Source organism: Brienomyrus brachyistius, chromosome 13 (assembly GCF_023856365.1).
Source record: "Brienomyrus brachyistius isolate T26 chromosome 13, BBRACH_0.4, whole genome shotgun sequence".
NCBI lineage: Eukaryota > Metazoa > Chordata > Actinopteri > Osteoglossiformes > Mormyridae > Brienomyrus > Brienomyrus brachyistius.
This window is the reverse complement of record NC_064545.1, coordinates 7,106,333-7,125,801: the sequence shown is the minus strand read 5'-3', so window position 1 is coordinate 7,125,801 and position 19,469 is coordinate 7,106,333. Positions and strand designations below refer to the sequence as shown.

The window sequence follows — 19,469 nt, the reverse complement described above, 5'->3', positions numbered from 1 at the left end:
GCCTCGTGATTAACTAACGTGCTAACGTGAGCAGTGAGTGTAAAGTGGACGCTGAGAGCGTCACACCGCCGCCCTAGTGGGGAGTGAGGGGGTTTCCCCCTGGCCGAGGCACCTATGACAGCTTCACCCAGGGACTGGGAATCGGTTGATTTGCATGGAATGAACCGAATTTCAAGTCACTACTTGCTTGGGCGACCCAGTCCTTGAGTGATAGAGTACTTTTTTTTTATCTCTAGATCTTTCTGCAGTGTAAATGAAGGTAGCGACTTTTGCTCTTGGGAGGGTGCAGGAAGTGCAGGAAGCTCATACCATAGACACACTGTGATCTGACGACTTCTGTGCTTCATCACTGGGTCCTTTTCCGCCTGCAGCATTTGTATCTGCAGCTTCCACTGCGTTTGCTCTGTTTCCAGGGGCTGGTTTTCCTTCAGCAGGTTCACGTCTGTGTCTGGACCCGCGATGCTGTTACATTCCATCCGTTGCTCTGTGATGTGGAGCTGAGATCTTTTGGCTTTTGTATATAGTACCAGTTCGGACACACCAAGCCACATACGCAGGAGTGATCACATGACCTGGCCACCTGACCTAAACACACTAGAAATGGTTTTAGAGGAGTCCGACCAGAGTGAACGAAAAGCGGCCAGTGAGTGCTCAGAATGTACATGGGACCTCCTCCAGGACAGCTGGAAAAGCATCCCAGGAGACCACCTCTTGAAACTGGCTTACAGGAGACGGTATGGTCAGCCAGTCCCTGCAGCAGTTGGGATTAAGGGCCTTGCTCAAGGGCCCAATGGTGGGATCACTACGACAACTTTGGGATTTGAACCAACAAGCTTCTGTGTCCCAGCCTATAGGGCTGCCCCCACTCCAACAAATTTGCTTCTGTCTGGCATTTAGGAACAAAATTCATGTGAAGTATTACGTGTCACAGTTAAACTCGTGGAACTGACTTAGAGAGGAGTGATTTGGTTTTTCCAAAACCCAGTGGAAAGGGCCATCAGCTGCATTGGCATGGATACATCCAGTGGAACCCACAATCCTACCAGCTTGCGTTGCCGGAGCTGCCTTTTAAGTCTGCATATCTCGTTTGTACTCCTGAAGGATCAGTTAGGGGCTGTTGGCGTGGGGGTGCTCGTGTAGCGCTTGGGGAGAAGGCTGAGTCTCCTGATTTCAGTGGAAGGGCAGGAACTTATGTTGGGCTAAGGGGATTTTTAAATCATTGTTTTGTTCGGGCATCTGATCAGGATGCCTCCGGGACGTCTCCCTGGGGAGGTATTCCGGGCATGTCCCACTGGGAGGAGGCCCCGGGGAAGACCCAGGACACGCTGGAGAGACTATGTCTCTCGGCTGGCCTGGGAACGCCTCGGGGTCCCCCCAGAGGAGCTAGACGAAGTGGCCGGGGAGAGGGAAGTCTGGGTCTCCCTGCTGAGGCTGCTGCCCCCGCGACCCGACTCCGGATCAAGCGGGAGATGATGGATGGATGGATGGATGTTTTGTTCAGTTTTAAAAGGTGGGAAAGCTCTGGAACGTACGTCCCTGCAGCTGTGTGTCACTGGGCGTGGCCTGTCCTGAGATTGACCTGCAGAGGTTCTCTGGAAAAACTCCTGGTCCAGAAATCCACCATTGCGTCATTAAACTTTAATACGCAACACTAAAGAAATTAGCTTAGCCAACGCTTTACAAGGATATGTGTAGAGGACATATTTCCCATTCATATTGTAATATAGTTGGCTATTTCTTAACCGAAGCGATTGGCAAGTCTTTAAGGTATAACAGTGGGGTCTGTCTTTGAACAGGCAGCTCTGAATGCCTGCAAATCAGACTTTTCCAGGCAAAAGCATCTTTGCTGACCAAGTGCTGAATTTCTTCCTGGGATTGAATTAATGCATATCAGTCCTGTTTGTTTGGGGCGAGGGGGCTTCTGCCTCTTGCCCAATTTCTGTCACCCTTGACCCCAATGACTACCCCTCTGCTGAACGTTTGTGTGACCCAGACCAGGAAAAATTATTGGAAGTCGGAGAGAGAGATGGATAGTTTTTATTTGTCCATAAATGTGTCTGGGGTGATTCATAATCTTTAAGTCTGCACATGAGAGATTACTCCTTTTTTGGTTTTGTGGTGAGATTCAGCTGGACACACGGAATGGGGGTGTTTGTCATTGCGGGGGTCAGTAAACTGTCTTGGCAGTTTACTGTTGGGAGTGAAGATGCGGTATTTAAACATCAGCTATTTGCTCCTTTTAACCTCTGGTGTTTTCGTACTGCCTACAGATAATGTGGACGCGGTCGAGCAGCTGGAGTTTGAGTACGCTGTAACGTGGGAGGATTAGTGAGGATTCCTGGATAGACCTTCCTCCTCGCCGCAGAGGGCATACCAGAGCTCCCTTGCTGGAGTACCAGCCCTGTGTCTGGATATCACCAGAGGAAACTGCTGGTCAAACACCGATAAACTACAGTCAAGGAGATGGATACTAATGACTCCACTAGAGAAAATTCCTCGATATGGTTGACTCAAGCTTAGCTTGACTCAAGATGATGCATAGTCAGAAGCTATATGCGTCATCCCCTTGTCTGTTATGCACCGAGCTCAGACTTGAGGCCATTTATCTTAAGATAAAACGTCTAAATGGTTACGACTGCCTCAGTGGGGAGCCGGTACTGGATATGTTCTCAGGGCTTTTGTTTTAGGGCAAAGTGATGTTTGAAGGCACCTGTGCAGAGCAGCAGCCTCACTTGCCGACAAGAAGCTGGGTTTGAGACTTGTGATTGAGCAGTTTCCTCTGTGTGGTACCAGGGAATGACTCTGGTCTGTTCTGGGTTTGGAATTCAGTCCATAGGTTTGGTCGATAAAGGTTAGGGTTACAGTTAGGGTCAAATACTATTGTTTGTCTTAGTGACTCTGACCGGCATCTCAAATCAGGTTTATAGCAAACCAGGATTTCTACATTAGTTTTCTTAAGCGCAGTGTAGATGAAAGATATCTCCATTGGTCAGAAACCTCTCAGTTTAACTTGGTTGGTTGGTTAGTTGGTTTAGGTAGAAACCTGCAGTGGAACCATACATCTTCGACGGAGATGGTTAACCTTTTCCTGGTGTAACAAAACCAGACTAGAGTTCGGCAAAAATAAGTAAATAAGATGATAGAATTCGGTCCCCCTTCCATATGATGTTGTGAATTTAGGGATATCGAGCAGCTTCAGAAAGCTCATCTAGGATGACCAGAGGAGGAAATGTTTATGGGGGCAGCACAGCTTGCTGGTGGAAGGGCAGGCTTGTTAGCATTCCTGTGCTTTGGGGGGGAGGGGGGTTGTTTGAGACTGCTCCCCCCCCCCCACCAGTTCATCAAGGCGTTTCACAGTGAAGGTGGACATTCACAGTAGTGAAAGTTTGTTGGTGCTACACAGGGGCTCTGAAGCATCTCAGTTATTCATCTAGGTCGGTGTTTCCCAATCCGATCCTCAGGGATCCACAGATAGTCCACGTTTTTGCTGGGAGGGAGCAAAAATGTGGACCAACTGTGGGTCCCCGAGGACCGGGTTGGGAAACACTGATCAAAGTTGTTTACCGGGGATGTGGTAAAAAAATTTAGTTAAGCGACATCTGTAGGTTAAAATCTACTTCAAAGATTGTGGACATGGTCTTAAAAAAAAGGTGTTATTTGATATTAACTGTGCTACTTTGTTTTTTTTTTGCTTGTACTGAATGTTCCGGTGACAGGAAGAGCTCTCTGTCAGGGAAAGAGCTGACTTCCTCTCAATGGAGACCGAGTCTTAAGGGGTGAGGTGGGATTCCCGGCCCCTTAGGTCACCATTTACAGCCCACGATTGGCTGACACAGGGTTATCCTGGCCTCGGGGAAAACACTGACACCTCGCCTCCATCCCGCCAGAACTCGGGAGTGAGCTGAGGCTGACACTCGGTTGTCCCCTCAGTTACGCTGTCCGCCTGTCCTCATGAACCCAACCTGACGCTGTGGCTGTAAGTGAGGAAGGGGGTCATGAGCAGTGCTGATGGTCTGACACTACAGGAACCAAAATTACAGACACCCACTCTCCAGAGAAGCAGATTACAGAGTCCCGTCTGACCAGGAAGTAAATGCTGATTTTGGAATTTATTTTAGTACTTTTCCATCTGTTGTCCATAAAAAGAAACTAACAGACAGATAAAGCCTTTTGTCCCTGGTGTAGGAAGTACAGAAATAAGCACCTGTGAGGCTCGGAATTCGAATCAGGTCAGTATACAGTCATGATATCTGCTTCGGTTTTCATTCGCAGAATTTATAAGCTGCAGAAGATCTTTTGGATTTCTGAGTCTCCTGGCTAAATGAAACAATGTCTTTTGTCCTGGGAAAATGGGGGAAAAATGAGTGGATGCTAAACTCAGAAGTGGTAACATACCTGGCTATAGCATCTCATACGCTTGGCTAATATCTGAGATGGTAACAGAGATGCTATGAGTTCTGGGGGTTTTCCCAACGTCTGTCTGTTTGGGTGAGGCCTCGGAAGATTTGGATCTATTATTTATCCGAACTTGTAGCTGCTAATGAAGTCAGGCCTGTGTTAAGGTTGGGTTTCCTCAGCCTGTTGTAATAAGTCACGAATCCCACATCGATGGTGAAGGTGTCTGGGCAGAAAGTCTCGGTATCGTTCTGTGAGCCGAGAATCGGATCTTAAGGTGCGACTGGTTACTTGTTATGCTTTATAACAGGGCTTGCGTGAGAAATGTGGAGTCGGTCGAGTGCCGCGGCCTGTGAAGATCTCATGGACGTTTCAGATCTTTTTTTTTTTTTAGCTGTTGCAGTGGGGGTTGTGGTCTCTCTCTTCCTCTGTTTCTCTTCTGCTGGGTCAGGTTAGAAGAGAACAGCTCAGAACAGAAGCTGACTAATCCTGGTTACTTCCTGAGGGAGTGTGTGTGTGAGAGAGAGAAAGAGAGAGAGAGAGAGTCAAAAGGGGTGCAGAAAGAGGTTATTTTTTTATTTATTCACGCGTTTGCGTGCCCGCTTTGAGCCTCACGTGATTCTTGGATACCGTGTCACACTGTGCACAGGTCCCAGGTGCTTTCTGGGATGGCTGGGCCCCCTTCAGACCCCCAGAGTCTTCCTCCCTATTGTTCTTACACTGGCATCTGGAGGAACAAGGATGTCTTGCTCGTGTGTTTATTCGTGTCGCATGAGGAAGGTGGAGAACGCAGGAAGGCGTTCGTGTCTGCGACACCCCTCATGCTGAGCTAAACTTCCCTCCGCCGCAAGGTCTGCAAAACCTTTGTTCTGAAAACAACACGACGGCCACGATGTTAACACGGATACAATAAATGAAGCAAGGATGTTTACCTTTTTCTTGGTTTCTTTTTAAGCCTTGGGTGACCGAGCAGGTGCTCATACTGGGCCATTCACCAGGCTCTCTTACCCCAGTCAGACTCCGCTCTCATGAGCTGCGCTTGGCTGCCCCTCAGCCCACGTATAGACTGACTGCTCCAGTCCCCTAGGTTGAGTTTCGACTCCCTCCTGGTTAGCCTACTGTTGATTGGCTGGCAGGGGGACGCTATTTTTATAAAATGACGACGTGAGACAAAATGCGTTTCGGACGACTTCAGCCGCATTTCTCTGATGGGCGCCCCCTGGTGAGAGAGCAGGATTGGTGCAGAGCAGGAAGCCACGAAGCAGTGATGTCACAGCCCCAGGGGCTCATTGCACCGCCGACACCACCTGTTCCTCCCGACGCTGTGGGAACGTTGTGGGAATGCAGCAGTGATGTTTTCCAGGTGAGCAATGGAGAGGGCAACACCCAAGGGAGATGTGTGTCCAAAAGGATATGACTGTCGTTTTGGTGCCAGATGTTCGGTTGCACAATTTTACTGTGACCATCAGCTCTAACAGATCCTGCCAGGGGGTGGACTGGCATGATGCAGGCTGTAATTCCAGCGAAGAAATTAGAAAAGAGTAGACTGAGGAGACCGACTCTCAGGGAGATACTAATGCTGCTCTCTGCTGCAGTGTCTGGACCATGGGTGATCTGTATACCAGTGATAAGCCTTGCAATTACAAGTGCAGACAAATGATCCATTATTGTGAAAACTACTGGTTTAAGTAGGTAGCCCCCCCTCCCCCCCCAAGTGAACCACACATCACCCAACTGATTTTTTTGTGCAGAAGCCCTTGTATTTGATTTTTTTTTACTTAAAGTCTGTATATTCATTAGTCATTAGTCACTAACCATTAATTAGTTATTATTCCCACTCTTAAGTTAGATTGCCTGGGTGTTGGCAGTTTTCGGTCATCGCTGGCCCATTTGTCTCCCAGTGTAGAAATGGTTTGTTGTTGATTCCTAATATCACCACAAGGGGGAAGCAGTGTCTCATTATTATAGGCGTCTTGCATCTGCTCTTTACACGCGTCTTGCTTTGTTAAACTCTTTCTGTGTCATTTGAATTTATATGAGTGTGCAGGGATGGGAATAGAAACAAGGAGATGCCCTTTTAAAGGACTGGTTAGGAATGGTAGAGCCCGGTCTCTTGGTGCTGCTTGGTCTCATATTCCTCTCAAGTGAATGAGAGAGAGCGCGAGAGAGAGCTGATTGTGAGATCACATTGTCACGTTTGGTGAGGGTGGTTTCTTGTACGGGCGGGATATTCTCTACGTATTATTTCTTGTTTCTCTGAGCACCGGAGTGGCGAGTAAAGCCGAACTCGTCTCTCTGTATGCAATACCGTACGTGGCCACCAGGTGGGGGTCAAACATTTGATTTTCTCCAGTGTCCTATCAGTAGACTAAACTTCTGAATTATAACACTCAGTGAAGCAGTGAAAATGCCACTAACTAGATGGATTCAAAACGCTTTTGCCATATTTATTTTTCTCATCCTCGATATTTCTAATGAAATGTGAAGATGAAAGGATTCATATTTTTAGTATTGACATGTGTTCTCATGTTAAAGGAACCCATTGCAGTCAAGATTAATTGAAAATTCAGTAGGGGCCTCTTGCACCATAACACTCTATGGTCTCTTCTATTCAAAACTGTTTGCTGTGATGATTTCATGCTCAATATCAACTCAACATCAATACATCTCAAGATAAAACCACAATGTCCTAGCCTGTTATGAATACCTACTCATTATCTCTGCATAGTAAGATGTCCAGTCGATTAAAGGCAGCACAAGAGTCTGAATAGACTGGGAAAAAAAATAGGGATTGTTTTCTTTCTTATGCTGGTATCGCTGCCGCGCATGTCGCAGGGGCAGAAATGCACCCACAGATGCTGGTGGAATGTACTGGGGCAGTATGGAGGCTGAGCGGCCCAGACGCATCACAGCCGCCTGGACGTGCTGAGACGTGTCGTGTGATGGTCTAGGAGTCTGTCGGGAGGTTGGGGGGGCTGGGGTCGACTTTATAGGGTGCTAAGAGGCTGCGTTGGTGAGCAAACGGAAACTGCCCTGAAGGTTAAGTAATAAAATGGGGGCGTAGGGGTTGGTTATTCCAGGGGAGTGAATGTCAGGCTACATGCTAGCTCCGGATCAGGCACTCCACAAGAGTGAAGAGACGCATGTCCAAAGCAGAGTGTTACCCTGCGTACGGAAGCCCCGTGTGTGGCCATAATCAGGCTTACCAACTCATTAGGGAGGAAATCGTTTGGGGGAGGGGGGGACTGCAAGAATGTGCTCTCGTGGTGGGAGTTCAAATTGTGTACTGCTGGAGAAGTAGCGGTGAAGCAGTTAGTCGCTGCAGGGAATGCTGGGTAAATGAGATCAGGGTAGAGGGTGTGTCCCCAGACCTAAAAATAGTCCCTAATGTGTTTTTCCACCATGCCCATGGAGACGGTGGTTTTGGGCTGTGGAACAGGAAAAGCCAGTCTGGGTAATTAGTGTGTTATTGTTGACTATCAGTCGATTTTTGAATTGTTTACACTGAGTGCCCCAGGCCCAAACCGGTGGGCCTGACTGGACGAGGGAGGTCAGCAGGCAGGAAGTGGCAGAGACGAGGTGGGAACACCGTTCTCGTGCTGCACGTCCTGAGGGCGCGTGCAGGAGAACGAGGAGTTCCAGGAGGAAAAGAACAGACACCGAACCAGAGGCCTGTTTCCGCACATTTACTGTGAGGTTTTGCTGCCTAAGGAGTTTTGTTCAACCAGGACAGGGACTAAGCATTACATAGTCACAGTGAGTTATAATTAACAGTCATTCTTGCCTTTTTATGTCAGTAGCCTACAGAGAAATATGATTTTTTTTTCTTTCGGGGGTTGTTGGAGGGGAGAATTTCCGTCCCAGTCGCCTCCTACATCTCCTGGCAAGAGAGCAAGGGCTGTGGAGGAGTCTGACTGAGGGCAGTAATAAATGTATCCTCCTCTTTAGCTGCTGAGCCCCCCCCCCCCCCCCCCCCAGTTTGCTCCTTGGATGACCCAACCAGTCACAGGCTGAACATACTACCCTCGTTAGATTCAATGGTCTGTCGAGCATAATTCTGCTTTGTATCTCTCACAGGCTGCCTTTTTGCCCTTCCTCTTGTCCTTAATGTGCTCAGGACCTACCGTGCGTCGTGGTGGGACGGAGCCTCAGCTCTTCTGGAGGAAGGAGCAGGTCGGGAGTCCCCCACCTCCACCCCACGCTTCACTTGATAATTTAATTAAGAGGCCCAGTCCAGAAATTGTGTCCTTGAGATCTTTGGGGAGGACGGCACATTTACCTTCTCTGCTTGATTCCCTTGAAATGGTGAAAGTGAGGAGGTCATTTAAACGTCAGCTTTCTGCGTCATTTGGGCTATCAGTTGTTGTAGTGCCCAGCCACTGGAAACAAAAACTGGAGTAAGAGCAGTTCTAAGGCAGTAAAAAGTGGCCATCTTTACCTGCAGTGCTGCAGTCCCAAACACTTCTGCAAATGCGATCAGTTGTTTTGCGCTGCCGGAGCCCTGCCTTGGGCACGTTGTCCGGTTGATTGTTATGTTTTGAGCCTTGATTGACCCACCCTCCCTAAACATTCCTCCCAGACAGCACGGTTGCCTTCCCATGATGCATCCAGGAGTGAGCTGTCCCTCTTCACTCGTCTGTGGCACCCAGAGTCTCTGCTGCGATGTCGGGCAACAGTGTATGATCTCAGGGTCTTTGGCATCTGCTAACATCTGGGCGTTGGGCATAGTGCGCAGAAAGACGTCCCACCTCAGCAAATTGCAGGTGTGCTATAAGCTCCCCTCCCCCAGCACAGTCAGTGCAGGCGGGATGCTCACTATCAGCCCCATCGCTGAAGTCTCGTCTACAAGTCAGGTCTGTCTTTGTGAGTTATTCTGATCAGAACTGCCGCCATACCACTGTTATCTGATCTGATGATTTTGTGAAGTACCCAAATAAATATATGCATCTGTAAACAAGACGGCAAGCTGAGAGGGACAGTAGGAGATGGAGCAATTGGAATTACTGTTGCAGGGTGGACAAAATGTACTCTGAGTAGCCGAACTGAAGGGAGACACCCTAATGAGGCCCCTTCTTAGCCGTGGCCTTAGCAGGCTAAATTTTGCAGCTTTCTGCTTTTATACCAGGCAAAGGCTGGGTGGAGTCAGCCATACCTCTCATGCTTTGTGAGAAGGGTGGACATTGGACCGACTAAGGTGGGCATTCCTTCTCTCTGGCGAATCGGAACGGCCGTGTGGGTCTCCGGTGATAAGAACAAAACTGTAAGTGCATTAATCATGATAATGGACGGAAAACAGTCATGACGCTGAAATATACGACTGTCAGTATAATGTAATTCTGTTGTTCAGACAGTCCGGCCCTCATAAATACCGTGTTTTCTATTAAGAGTAATCATTTGTGCTGCTCTGTCAAACATCTGCGGTAAAATTAAATGAGAGCAAAACCGATTAATTGGAAATGCTGGGAAAACAGGATGCAAGATAGAATTAAAGAATGACTGAATCATTCATCCAAAGCATGCGTTCACTTGGATCGTCTTAAATTCACGTAGTTCAAATTGATAGGAACATGACTTGAGTCAGTATGAACTTAATTTGTGCATATTAACATGACCAGTGTCCGTCCTACAGATGGTTCTTAGGGAAAGAGGGAGCTGGGTTACGGGAAGGCGGGGGTGGGAGGGGGGGCTTTTGTCTGCCTTTTCGTGCCCCCTTTCTAACGACACACCTTGTTAAACTCGATTTTTTTAAACGTTCGAGCTGCTTTCGGTGCTCATTCAACTGTAAGGAGAATCAGAAGCAGAATCGGAAAAATAACTTTTTTTGAATCCCGAAGCGAAATTACTTCAGCTTCAACTGCACAGATAGACAGATGAACGATGAACACTATATAACAAAAGGTGTTATATCACAAAACAAGCAGAATAAAACACAAAGATTCAGCAAGTGTCAAATAAACTATAACATAATAATAATGTGATAATATAAATATGAATACTGGCAATGCGCATATGATGGCAGGGCAACTGAAAAAATACTGCACAAGTTAACAAACCGCTTTCTGTATCATTAATGTGATTTACGTCCGTTTTCTGTTCTAAGTGAAACTTAAATGTGCCGCTAATGATCTAGAACCAAGAGATACATAATTCTAAAAAACACCCGGACCGTGTGGATATATATGAATAAAGTAACTAGGGCTTATTTCATAACGACAACGGCATGCTAGATTGCCACACAATAACACGCATCACGATCACTAGTCGTTAAAATGATTTTGATAGCATTAAAATTATCATCGATAAACGGCAACACCCAGACGCCCCCGTAATGAAATATGTGCCCTTATGAAGCTTTCGAGTCCGGAGAACCGATATGTTTAACACGAACGGCGGTGATTAATCGGATGCATTTATGAATTTGTGTATTTTTTCTGCTTTTGTTGTTGAGCCGCAGCGTCTAGTTTTTTTTTTTACCGAAAAAAATTGGAAAGGTTCTCAGCTGTCAACTTTGTGGATGCAGTGCAAATGCATATGCTAAGGATAATATCCTATTTGGAAATGGCTTAGACTCAGCTGTTTTCCGGATCATTATATGATAATGATTATTAATCTTTCCTGCGGGGGTAACAGCACGTGTTGAAAGCAGCAGGTCGCCGCGCTGACTTTCGCGGAGGTTAAACCGGTACAACCTGAAGGGGGGTTTTAACACCCACTGTAGGGCTAAATGGGGGGGAAAACCCCGCTATCCAACACCTAATGCCGGCCCCCGGATCATTTAAAGGCAGCCCTGCGGAAGCGGGTGTTTCATGCCGCCTTCTGGGAACGGCAAGTACTCGTCATAGGAAGCCTGTCCTTTTTTTTAATCGTTCCTGCACTTTCGTTGTTTATTAAAAGTCGTTTTCTCCGTGCAACTGTAGCGAAACCCCCTTTTAAAGAACTCTGGATTGCATCGTCCGATTCCTATCTTCCGCGATGAGGTTCAAGAGGAACGGGTCCTATACGTTAAATAGGTAAGATCTCCCATGGGTTGCTGCTATGCTGATGGAGAGATTATCGTGTGCAATGTTGGGTGACCGGGGGGGGGGGTTTCCCCGCCTGGTCTTTTTGTTTGGTTAAACGGAATAAACATTTATCAGGGCCGATTTACGTACAGAAAGCGTATCAATGAGTATTTATGCTTCTCTCACGCAATCTTACCATCTTCGCCGCATCCCGGGACATTCGGACGTGCGGGGGCTTGCTGGCGTTTTCCGACCCCCGATTCGCATCGATAACTAAAATCACAGCTCAGTTCCTGATTGACACGCGAATACTCGGTGCAAAACGTGTGAAATAATCTCGTTGCGTCTTTTTTATAAATTAATTTAAGTCTAACTTTGGAGTTCTGACTACCCTCGTTAAAAGTCTGAACCATGCGCCAAGGACCGTGTCTCCTCGCACTACAGCAAATTTGGCCAGAAATTGAAGTGCTTTGCCCGTCGATCCGAATACGGCTTTGCATTATTTAATGTATTACCCGCTTGGTTTGGGTGAATGAGACGTAAACTACTTGTTTATCTTGTCTGGGGGATTTAAGGGAGGAAAAAACCTGTAGATCCGGGCGGGGTCTATAGTCTTTTGTTAGCAGCTTTACCAAGATAGGAATTGGAACAAGCACCTTCTAAGAGAGACTCAACCAGTCATCTGTATGTGTGTGTGTAATTAAATAAATAACTGTAATCTCTCTTTTTACTGTTGTGGGGTCAACAGGTGGTTCTTGCCAGTTAGTCGTTTCACACCCCAGGAGGGAAATCGCCGTTGAACGTTGACGGAAGTCTTTGGTTAAGTGCTGCAGATTTTGTACCGGTTTTGGTTTCTACCGCATTAGCTGATCCTCTGCTGGTTTATTTAAGCCTTCAGGTGGTCAGGCTTGGTGGACAAGATGAGGATGTCTGTAAGCAGGGATGCATATAACCGATACGCATTCACCTTTAAAAGGATGCGATTGTAGCAGCGCAAATGCGTGCGTGTTATATGTGCATTTGCGCTTATATAAGAAACTACCGTGCTTTTTAACCTTAATTCGTACTTCATTTGCGGTATAAACATATGGAGGTTGAAATGCATGAATTTTGTTGTCATATCAGCGCAAATCCACATAAAATGAGTATACATCTGCGCTGTTGTCGCAAGTATCGACTTTAAAGGGGAATACGTTCCCGTGTGCCAGTTACGTGCATCCCCGTCTCCCATAGAGCACTGAGATCTCGCCACCCAAGGCTAAAATGTCACACGATCATCTGTTTGCTTTTCAGTGGCTTTGTTCATCCGGGATATGAAATGTCCTGTTCCAGAGCTCATAATGGAGTCTGAGCCTCTGTCTTGTATAGGTTCTCTCACACACATACACTTAGTGCACAGCTGCGAGGGTGAACGTGACACGTTTTGCCCACAGGTTAGAACATTAGAACACAGCAGCCAAGAAAAAGAGCCTGAAAAAGCTTTTATACGCGACTTGATTTGCCGCGCGCTGACTGGCTCCCTGTGCAGTTTGTCTTTCCTGAAGGCAACTTTGTGGGCTGATGCTGTGAGATCATGTAGTGTTGAGGTATGTGAGGTCTGTAGTTCTTATTGTGACGGTGGGGTGTAGTTTATTGGTACTGGCCCCCACTGCGTACCAGCAGCTGCACACGTCTCATGGCCCCCACCCCAGCAGTCTGGCACAGAGTCCTTGGGTAACTCCCCCCACCTTGCTAAAGGGTTCTGGTGATTTTTGCCGTTGTGATAGTACTGCACTAACGCTGAATGCAGCAATTGGCAGAGGTGGGTAATTCGGGTCCAGAGAGTAAAATCCAGACCAAGATTTTGTTTCAACCAACCAGGTGAGTATGAGTCGTAGTCACAGGGAACTCAACTGGTTGGTTGAAATAAAATCTTGGTCGGGATTTCTGTTCCTGGACCTGAACTGTCCACCTCAGGTTATTGGCTCGGATGCTGCTTGGTCACCAGTCTAACCATGTGCTGATGTTTTCTGTCCTTAAATGAATGCCTCCCCAACTTCTGTCCCTTTACCTTCTTATATAGGAAATTCTGTTTCTGTGCTAAAAATGCTCAAGCGGGAGATTTTGCAAGTAATACATTCAACAAGGCCAGTAGCCATAATTGACTGTCCTCATTAGCTTTATCCCAAGTCTCCTAGTTTTTCTTGAAGGCGTCATATCAGCATCGGAGATTTCTGGCCCACTTCTCTTAATTTAACTTAAGGTGTTTTTGGGGTAAGGCGCCCCCGGAGGAGGGAAGAAGGCACGCGTTCCTTTTCTCCAGGGGGAGGGATGTTTCCCTTTCAAGCTGCGGGAAGCTTGCTGAGCTCATTTCTTGCGCTTCCTTCACTCTCACCCCCGAGTCCAGCCTCGTCGGTAGCTTTCGCTCGTTCATTTTCCAGCCTAATCTTCGTCCCCGGTGGGAGCCAACAGAAAGAGGGAGGTTTGAGAGAGACAGAGAGGGAGGGAGAGAGAGAGAGGGAGAGAGCAGGAGTAAGAAAAAGCTGCAGACACAGGAACAGGCAGTCATTGTGAATTTGCTCCCTGCCCACCACTGCCTCCCTATCGCCTGTTGCTGCTGTCTGCCACGACTCGCCCCTTACCCACACTAAGGGCCACACTGCCGTGTGTCCTGCCTGCTGGATCGACCTGCATCCCACCAAAGGAAGGCTTCCTCGGAAGACAGGGCTCTATAGCTCTGAGCCAAGATCGCTGCATGACCCGCCGCTGGAGACTAAACAAGAAGAAGAGGAACGGAGGGGGGGAGGCAGGGGGTGTTTGTGAGATTCTGCCCCCTGCTGCCCAAACGGTCATCTGCATGGGGGTTCTGGTGTGCTGTGACTGCTTCTTCTACAGGTACTCCTGTGTTGTTTTTTTCCAGTGCTTGTTTTTAATGATGAAGCTGATTTGCTGGCTTTTTTTTGTTCCATATGAGGCTATTTTTTTCCCCCATTTGAAGGAGTGCTTCGGATGCTTCTGTGGTTCCGCAGTTATCTGCTTTGGAGGTGGACTTAAAGGCTGCAGTGTGGTGCAGTGTGGTGTGTGCTGTCCCGGTCAGGAGGGGGGCATGACACGGTGGTTTTGAAAATGGCATCAAGCCATGGCTGTGTTCTCTTAAACAGAACGTTCCTCTCCTTTCCGTTTTGTGTTGCAGACTCTGACACAACAGCCTGCGGATGATGAAATGAGTGAATTCGTAAGACATGCATGGGGTGGGCAGTAGACGGTTACTCTGCAAACCCTGCCAAACTGCAAAGGCTTCTCAGAAGTGGAGGGTTTTAATGCTGCCCTGTGATGACTGGGTTTGTTTTAGAAGACGACCAATATTAGCAGAAACTGTGTGTGTGATCTATTCTTAGGCACATAGGCGGAGATGTATTTGAGTGTAAGGAGGAGTCGGAGATGTTTGGAAATGCATGTCAGTTTGGTGCAGTTTGAGGTTTGGGTCATCCCAGCCAAACTGCGACTCGCAGCTGCATTGGATCAGGCCGCTGAAGTCGCAAGATCCACGCTGCTGTTTTCACGGCTGCCTGCTTCCCTCTTTTTCTCTGGGGGGAGACAGGCAGCCTTTTGTGGCCGGGGCTCGTTCGCATTCATCGGCCGGCGTCGGAGCTTGAAAGCTCGCTTTTCTGCTTTCGTCTCTGAGTGCAGCATTCGGCACAGAACCACAAGTGTCCCCGGTCCAACAAAAGGCAGTGTTTGCTGTGTCCGCGGGTTTCTCTGCATGGGGGGGGTGTTGGGCATTGCTCATGGTCTCGTGCCTGCAGTCTGCACCTGGACTGATCCCGCATAGGGGAGGGATTTGATCGGGGTGAGCTGTGGATGATGGAGGCCCGTGTCTCTGAGCGGATGGGGCAGTATTGCTAGTGTGAAGGTGTCGTTTTGGTGCTTCGCTCTGGTATCTATGCACACACCAACCCATGGGAATCCTTTGGTTCGCCAGTCGCGGGGAGCAAGGGGATGTTGACAGGTGAGGACTAGTGTGGTTATACAGAGCACGTGCGATGAAGGCGGGATAATGGAGTGATACTCAGAGTGAACTTTTGAAGACTTGAAATTCGTCTGGCTGTCACTTCATATTTCTTTGTGTGTGTGTGTGTGTGTGTGTGTGTGTGTGTGTGTGTGTGTGTTTTAATGGCATTACATTTCCTGAAATTTTTGTGTGATTTGAACCGGACATCACCTCAGACTCGGGGGGAGGGGGGGTGTGTAATGGTGGCTTGGCTGGTGAGTTTGTATTGGTTGGAGCGCTGTTTGTAAGCAGCTGGGGGCTCCTCGTCTGCATTCCTCCCAAGTGATCATTCCCTGCTTGATGATAGCATGTTTGTTGCAGTTTTGGCCTTTGACTTGATCTTCCATGCTGGGAAGGTCTTTGATCGATGCTGTCTTAAACCCCCTAATCGGGTATCCTTCCGGATCTGGGTTATCGATACCAAGATCGTACTTGTGTTCTTGGCAAGCGGGGTACTTGCTAGCTTGCCTTCCAGGAACAAATTAGGGATGCAGCGAATCGCAGGATTGATCTTGTTGGCAAATATGCAACTGATGCATCGCTGATATTTCTGGCCAGGGAGGAATGACGTTCGTTTTAATTTATTTTTTTACTGTCCTCCATACTTCTGTTCTTCGATTATTGGAACTGTACTTTGGTAATGGAAGATGGCATCAAATGGGCATGCAGAACACAAGAGCGGTCCAGTGCACATACTGAATAAACACTCCTGGCCTTCTGATAGTGTACGTAAAGGGGACTGTGTCAGCTATCTGTGTTCTGAGGGAAAGGCACTTATAAATGTGCCATTGTCCTTGAACCATGTGAGCACCAGGCAATATGAATAGATTGCTAAGTTATCGCCAAGCTTGGCTTTTTACCGCCTAAGCTTCTGCTCAGTGAGCTTTATTGACACATCAAGCTCTAGAAGTTGCCTCGATCCACTTAAGTTGACAAACTCTTTCTGGGGCCAAATAAACCATAATGGTGGAACCAGTGACATTATCATAACTTCTTTCTTCGGAAAGGTATTCTAAAGTGTGAAAAGGAGGCTTTTAATTCAAGCAGAGTGAGTGTAGCTGTTCTCTCGGCAGGAATTATTGGTACGTAGGTCCTGGCTAGGTACATTTTAATTTTATTTCGCTTCTCACAAAGAAACAAATGAAAACATTTCTCGATGCAGGCAGAACCTAAATTCGCAAGTAGTGGAAAACCTTGTCGTTGTGCTTCATTGTAGCTAATCTGGTTACGTCCAGTTTTGGTTTTGAACCATGCCGTTGGAATCATGATTTATGTTGTTGTGGGGGGGGGGGGGGGGGGTACTGGGGGCTCTGGGTGAGGATGCTGTAAAGCGCTTTGAGACGATATAATGTTGTGATAATACGCTATACAAATTATTTTTTTTTTTTTTTACAATATGCAAATAAGCAATTCATTATTCAGACATGTCTGCGGATACATTGCTTTTGGTTTACAACTTTTCCTAATTATTTGCAATTTTAATAATGCTAAGCTCAGGGAGAAAAAAAAAAATCTGCTGTAAACCGAACTGACTACTGAACTGCGAATTTTGTGATCTGCCGCATCCTTAATATTAAAACGAGAAGAAATGGTGGTTTAGTTTGCACTGCCTCTTTCCCCGAGCTTGTCAGCAGTATGTGTGGATAATTGTTGTTGTTTGTTAAAACACTGAGTCACTCAACACTGCAGAACATTGGCATGTGATTAAAATGTCATGACCTAAGTGGATGGGTAAGTGGTTGGTCACTTTGGTGTATTTCAGCATTCCATTTTTGTGATGAGTAAGGGCCTGAGTGTCTAGGGTGGAGGTACAGCACTGTGAAGTGAAAGTGTCTCTGTACAGCATGAGTCACTCTGGTGACAGTTTTAGATAAAACTCCTACTATAGAAGTAAAAGTGAATAGATTTGTATTTGGGCTCGGTAAAGTGAGCGTGCAGCTTTCGACACCCCAAGTTTGACACGCCTGTTAAGCCATCATGCATAAGTTAATCTCTAAATGGTGCTTCAGACAACCCCCCCCTTTCCGTCTTGTTCCCAAGAGCAGCTTGTGTTCCTCTAGCTTCTGGTTTTGGTTGCTTTATTGAGCTAATTGCTTGGATGGTAATTAGACTCATCTGGTATTTTATGTATCAGCTGGGAGGTAATTAAAAATGTATTTTCTGTAAAGCCTACCGGGCTTGTGGCTTGGACAGCTCTAGTGAAAGCATCATGACTGAGGAGGCCTGAGGACTTAACCCGCCCCCCCGTGATTTCCGAAATGGGAAATGTAGCATTTCAGACTTTCTATTTAACGATACTCCACCCACTTCCTGATGTGGGATTTGCACAGTAATCCCTCTTTCTTTGGAAAGTCTGCGTATTTCACTCTTCCTTCCTTTTGCCCCTCTTCTGTTCTTGCTACTTCTCCATCAGCCGTTCCAGAGGATAAAAGGAAAAACTTAGTAGGATAAAGCCCAGACTCCTTGTGTGGATTTGAGGGTCCTCTTCCGCAGGCTTGTCTGTCTGTCATACTCGCAGCTTAGCGGACCGAAGTTCAGAAAGATCCCATTGGGATAGTTGTTGGCTGTGGTCTGCGCGTTACATAGAGGTTAATCCTAGTGTAGGATAAGCGGTTTTTCCTGTCTCTCACTTAGCGCTCGCATAAAAGCTGCTGTTCTTGCATATGCATCAAACGGAGCAGTAGCTGTGAATTGCTACAGCCATGGAGAGAGTGAGAAAAGGATGGAGAGAACAATGGAACAATGCAGCGTCTCTCCCCCCCCCCCCCCCCCCCCCCACCTGTCGTTTACCTTCCGTGTGCTGCCTCTGGCTGCGACCACGACGCAGACTGGGGGGGTGGCAAGAGCTGAGTTTCTCTGGGTCATGGAGGGTCCAACGGAAGCCACAAGTCACATGATTATGTTTTTATCAGGCAGAATCATTTAGAAAGCTAATTTATATCTGGCACAGTGCTGGCTGCTTTACATGCCAGTCATCTCTCACCAAGTGGGTCCGCAGTGGAACTTTTTCCATAAAAATTGCATCGTCTTTTTGCTTAATGCTCATGTCTAAATACATAAGTCAACTGGTGCTATATTTTCCCCCATCATCCGTAAGTATGTCATCACAGTGAGGAAAGTTTTTAAATGAGGTGATCTGTCCCCCCAATGATGAAATATCTGGACACCATTTCCTTACCGAGGAGTCTCGTGACGTGTGTTCACTGCTAGTCCAGGTGCAACGCTGTGGCATTTTTTAAAAAATGAATTGGTTTCAAATAATCAGCAGGATTCACATTTCTTTGTCGATTTTTATTTTTGGAAGCCTGAGGATTGGACGGTGTGTTTATCCACTACCCGCGTGAGGGTGGCTGCACCCCCGGTTTGCAGGTGTACTGGCCTCTTGCTTATCGACGAGGGTCATAAATGCAGGAAGGACCTGCTGTGTATCCGAAAAAACATCCCAGAGAGGAAGCAAAATGGGACCCTGTACTGGAGCCTGTTCCTGCCATTCTCTCCAGGACCAGGAAGATGGAGAAAGTTTGTTTCCCAGGCACTGACCTTAAAACCCCTGAGGTCCAGAATACTGACTGCCTAGAAGTTAACATACAAAATCCCTTTCTGATTTCAATTTGTGGACAACTAAAAACCTCTTTTTCAACAGTCGTTTCAATCATGTCTCTTGGACAGATTTTCATGTGTCCTTTTGGTGTTTTTAGCTAAAGCTCCTTTTGTTTTCAGTTTTGGATTCCAGTTCACTGTTATTTTGTAGTGATTGCAGGTGAGTCAGGAGAGAACTCCCATTTTGGTGATGTGTTTTCATAGGAGCTCTGAGAATATAACGCATAAGTGTTGATAAACTGCCTCAATTCAGGGGTGGAGTTGGAATTCTGCTGTATGGCTGGTTAGTGTGTCCTACAAATTTAATTCTTCAGGAGCAAGATTTCTCAAAGAATGTCTTTCCTAACAGGATTACTTAGGATAATAACAAAGGCCAAAGTTAAGCGGGTAAGTGTTTGAAAGACAGAGTAGATTTGGTAGGATAGTCAACCTCATTACTCTTA

General features: G+C 47.0%; 1 protein-coding gene and 1 long non-coding RNA gene across 4 annotated transcripts in view; one reads left to right on the top strand and one right to left on the bottom strand.

The window, feature by feature from the left end:
* The window catches only part of mob2a (MOB kinase activator 2a), a 48,442-nt gene that overhangs the window by 11,497 nt on the left and 17,476 nt on the right, over nt 1-19,469 (top strand). Inside the window, exon 1 of one of the 3 annotated variants that reach the window (XM_048973527.1) lies at nt 11,193-11,405. The exons of 1 other annotated variant lie outside the window; for it this stretch is intronic. In XM_048973527.1, the coding sequence (XP_048829484.1) occupies nt 11,368-11,405 (38 nt within the window). In that variant the 5' untranslated portion in view covers nt 11,193-11,367. Of the gene's footprint in view, nt 1-11,192; nt 11,406-13,889; nt 14,271-19,469 lie in introns of those variants that run through there. One more of the 3 variants, XM_048973524.1, reaches the window with a different exon arrangement.
* On the bottom strand, nt 4,951-6,041 carry LOC125706722 (uncharacterized). The gene is made up of 2 exons (XR_007382060.1): nt 5,404-6,041; nt 4,951-5,264 (listed from the first exon to the last, which is right to left on the bottom strand). It is a non-coding gene; the product is annotated as an uncharacterized LOC125706722 (long non-coding RNA).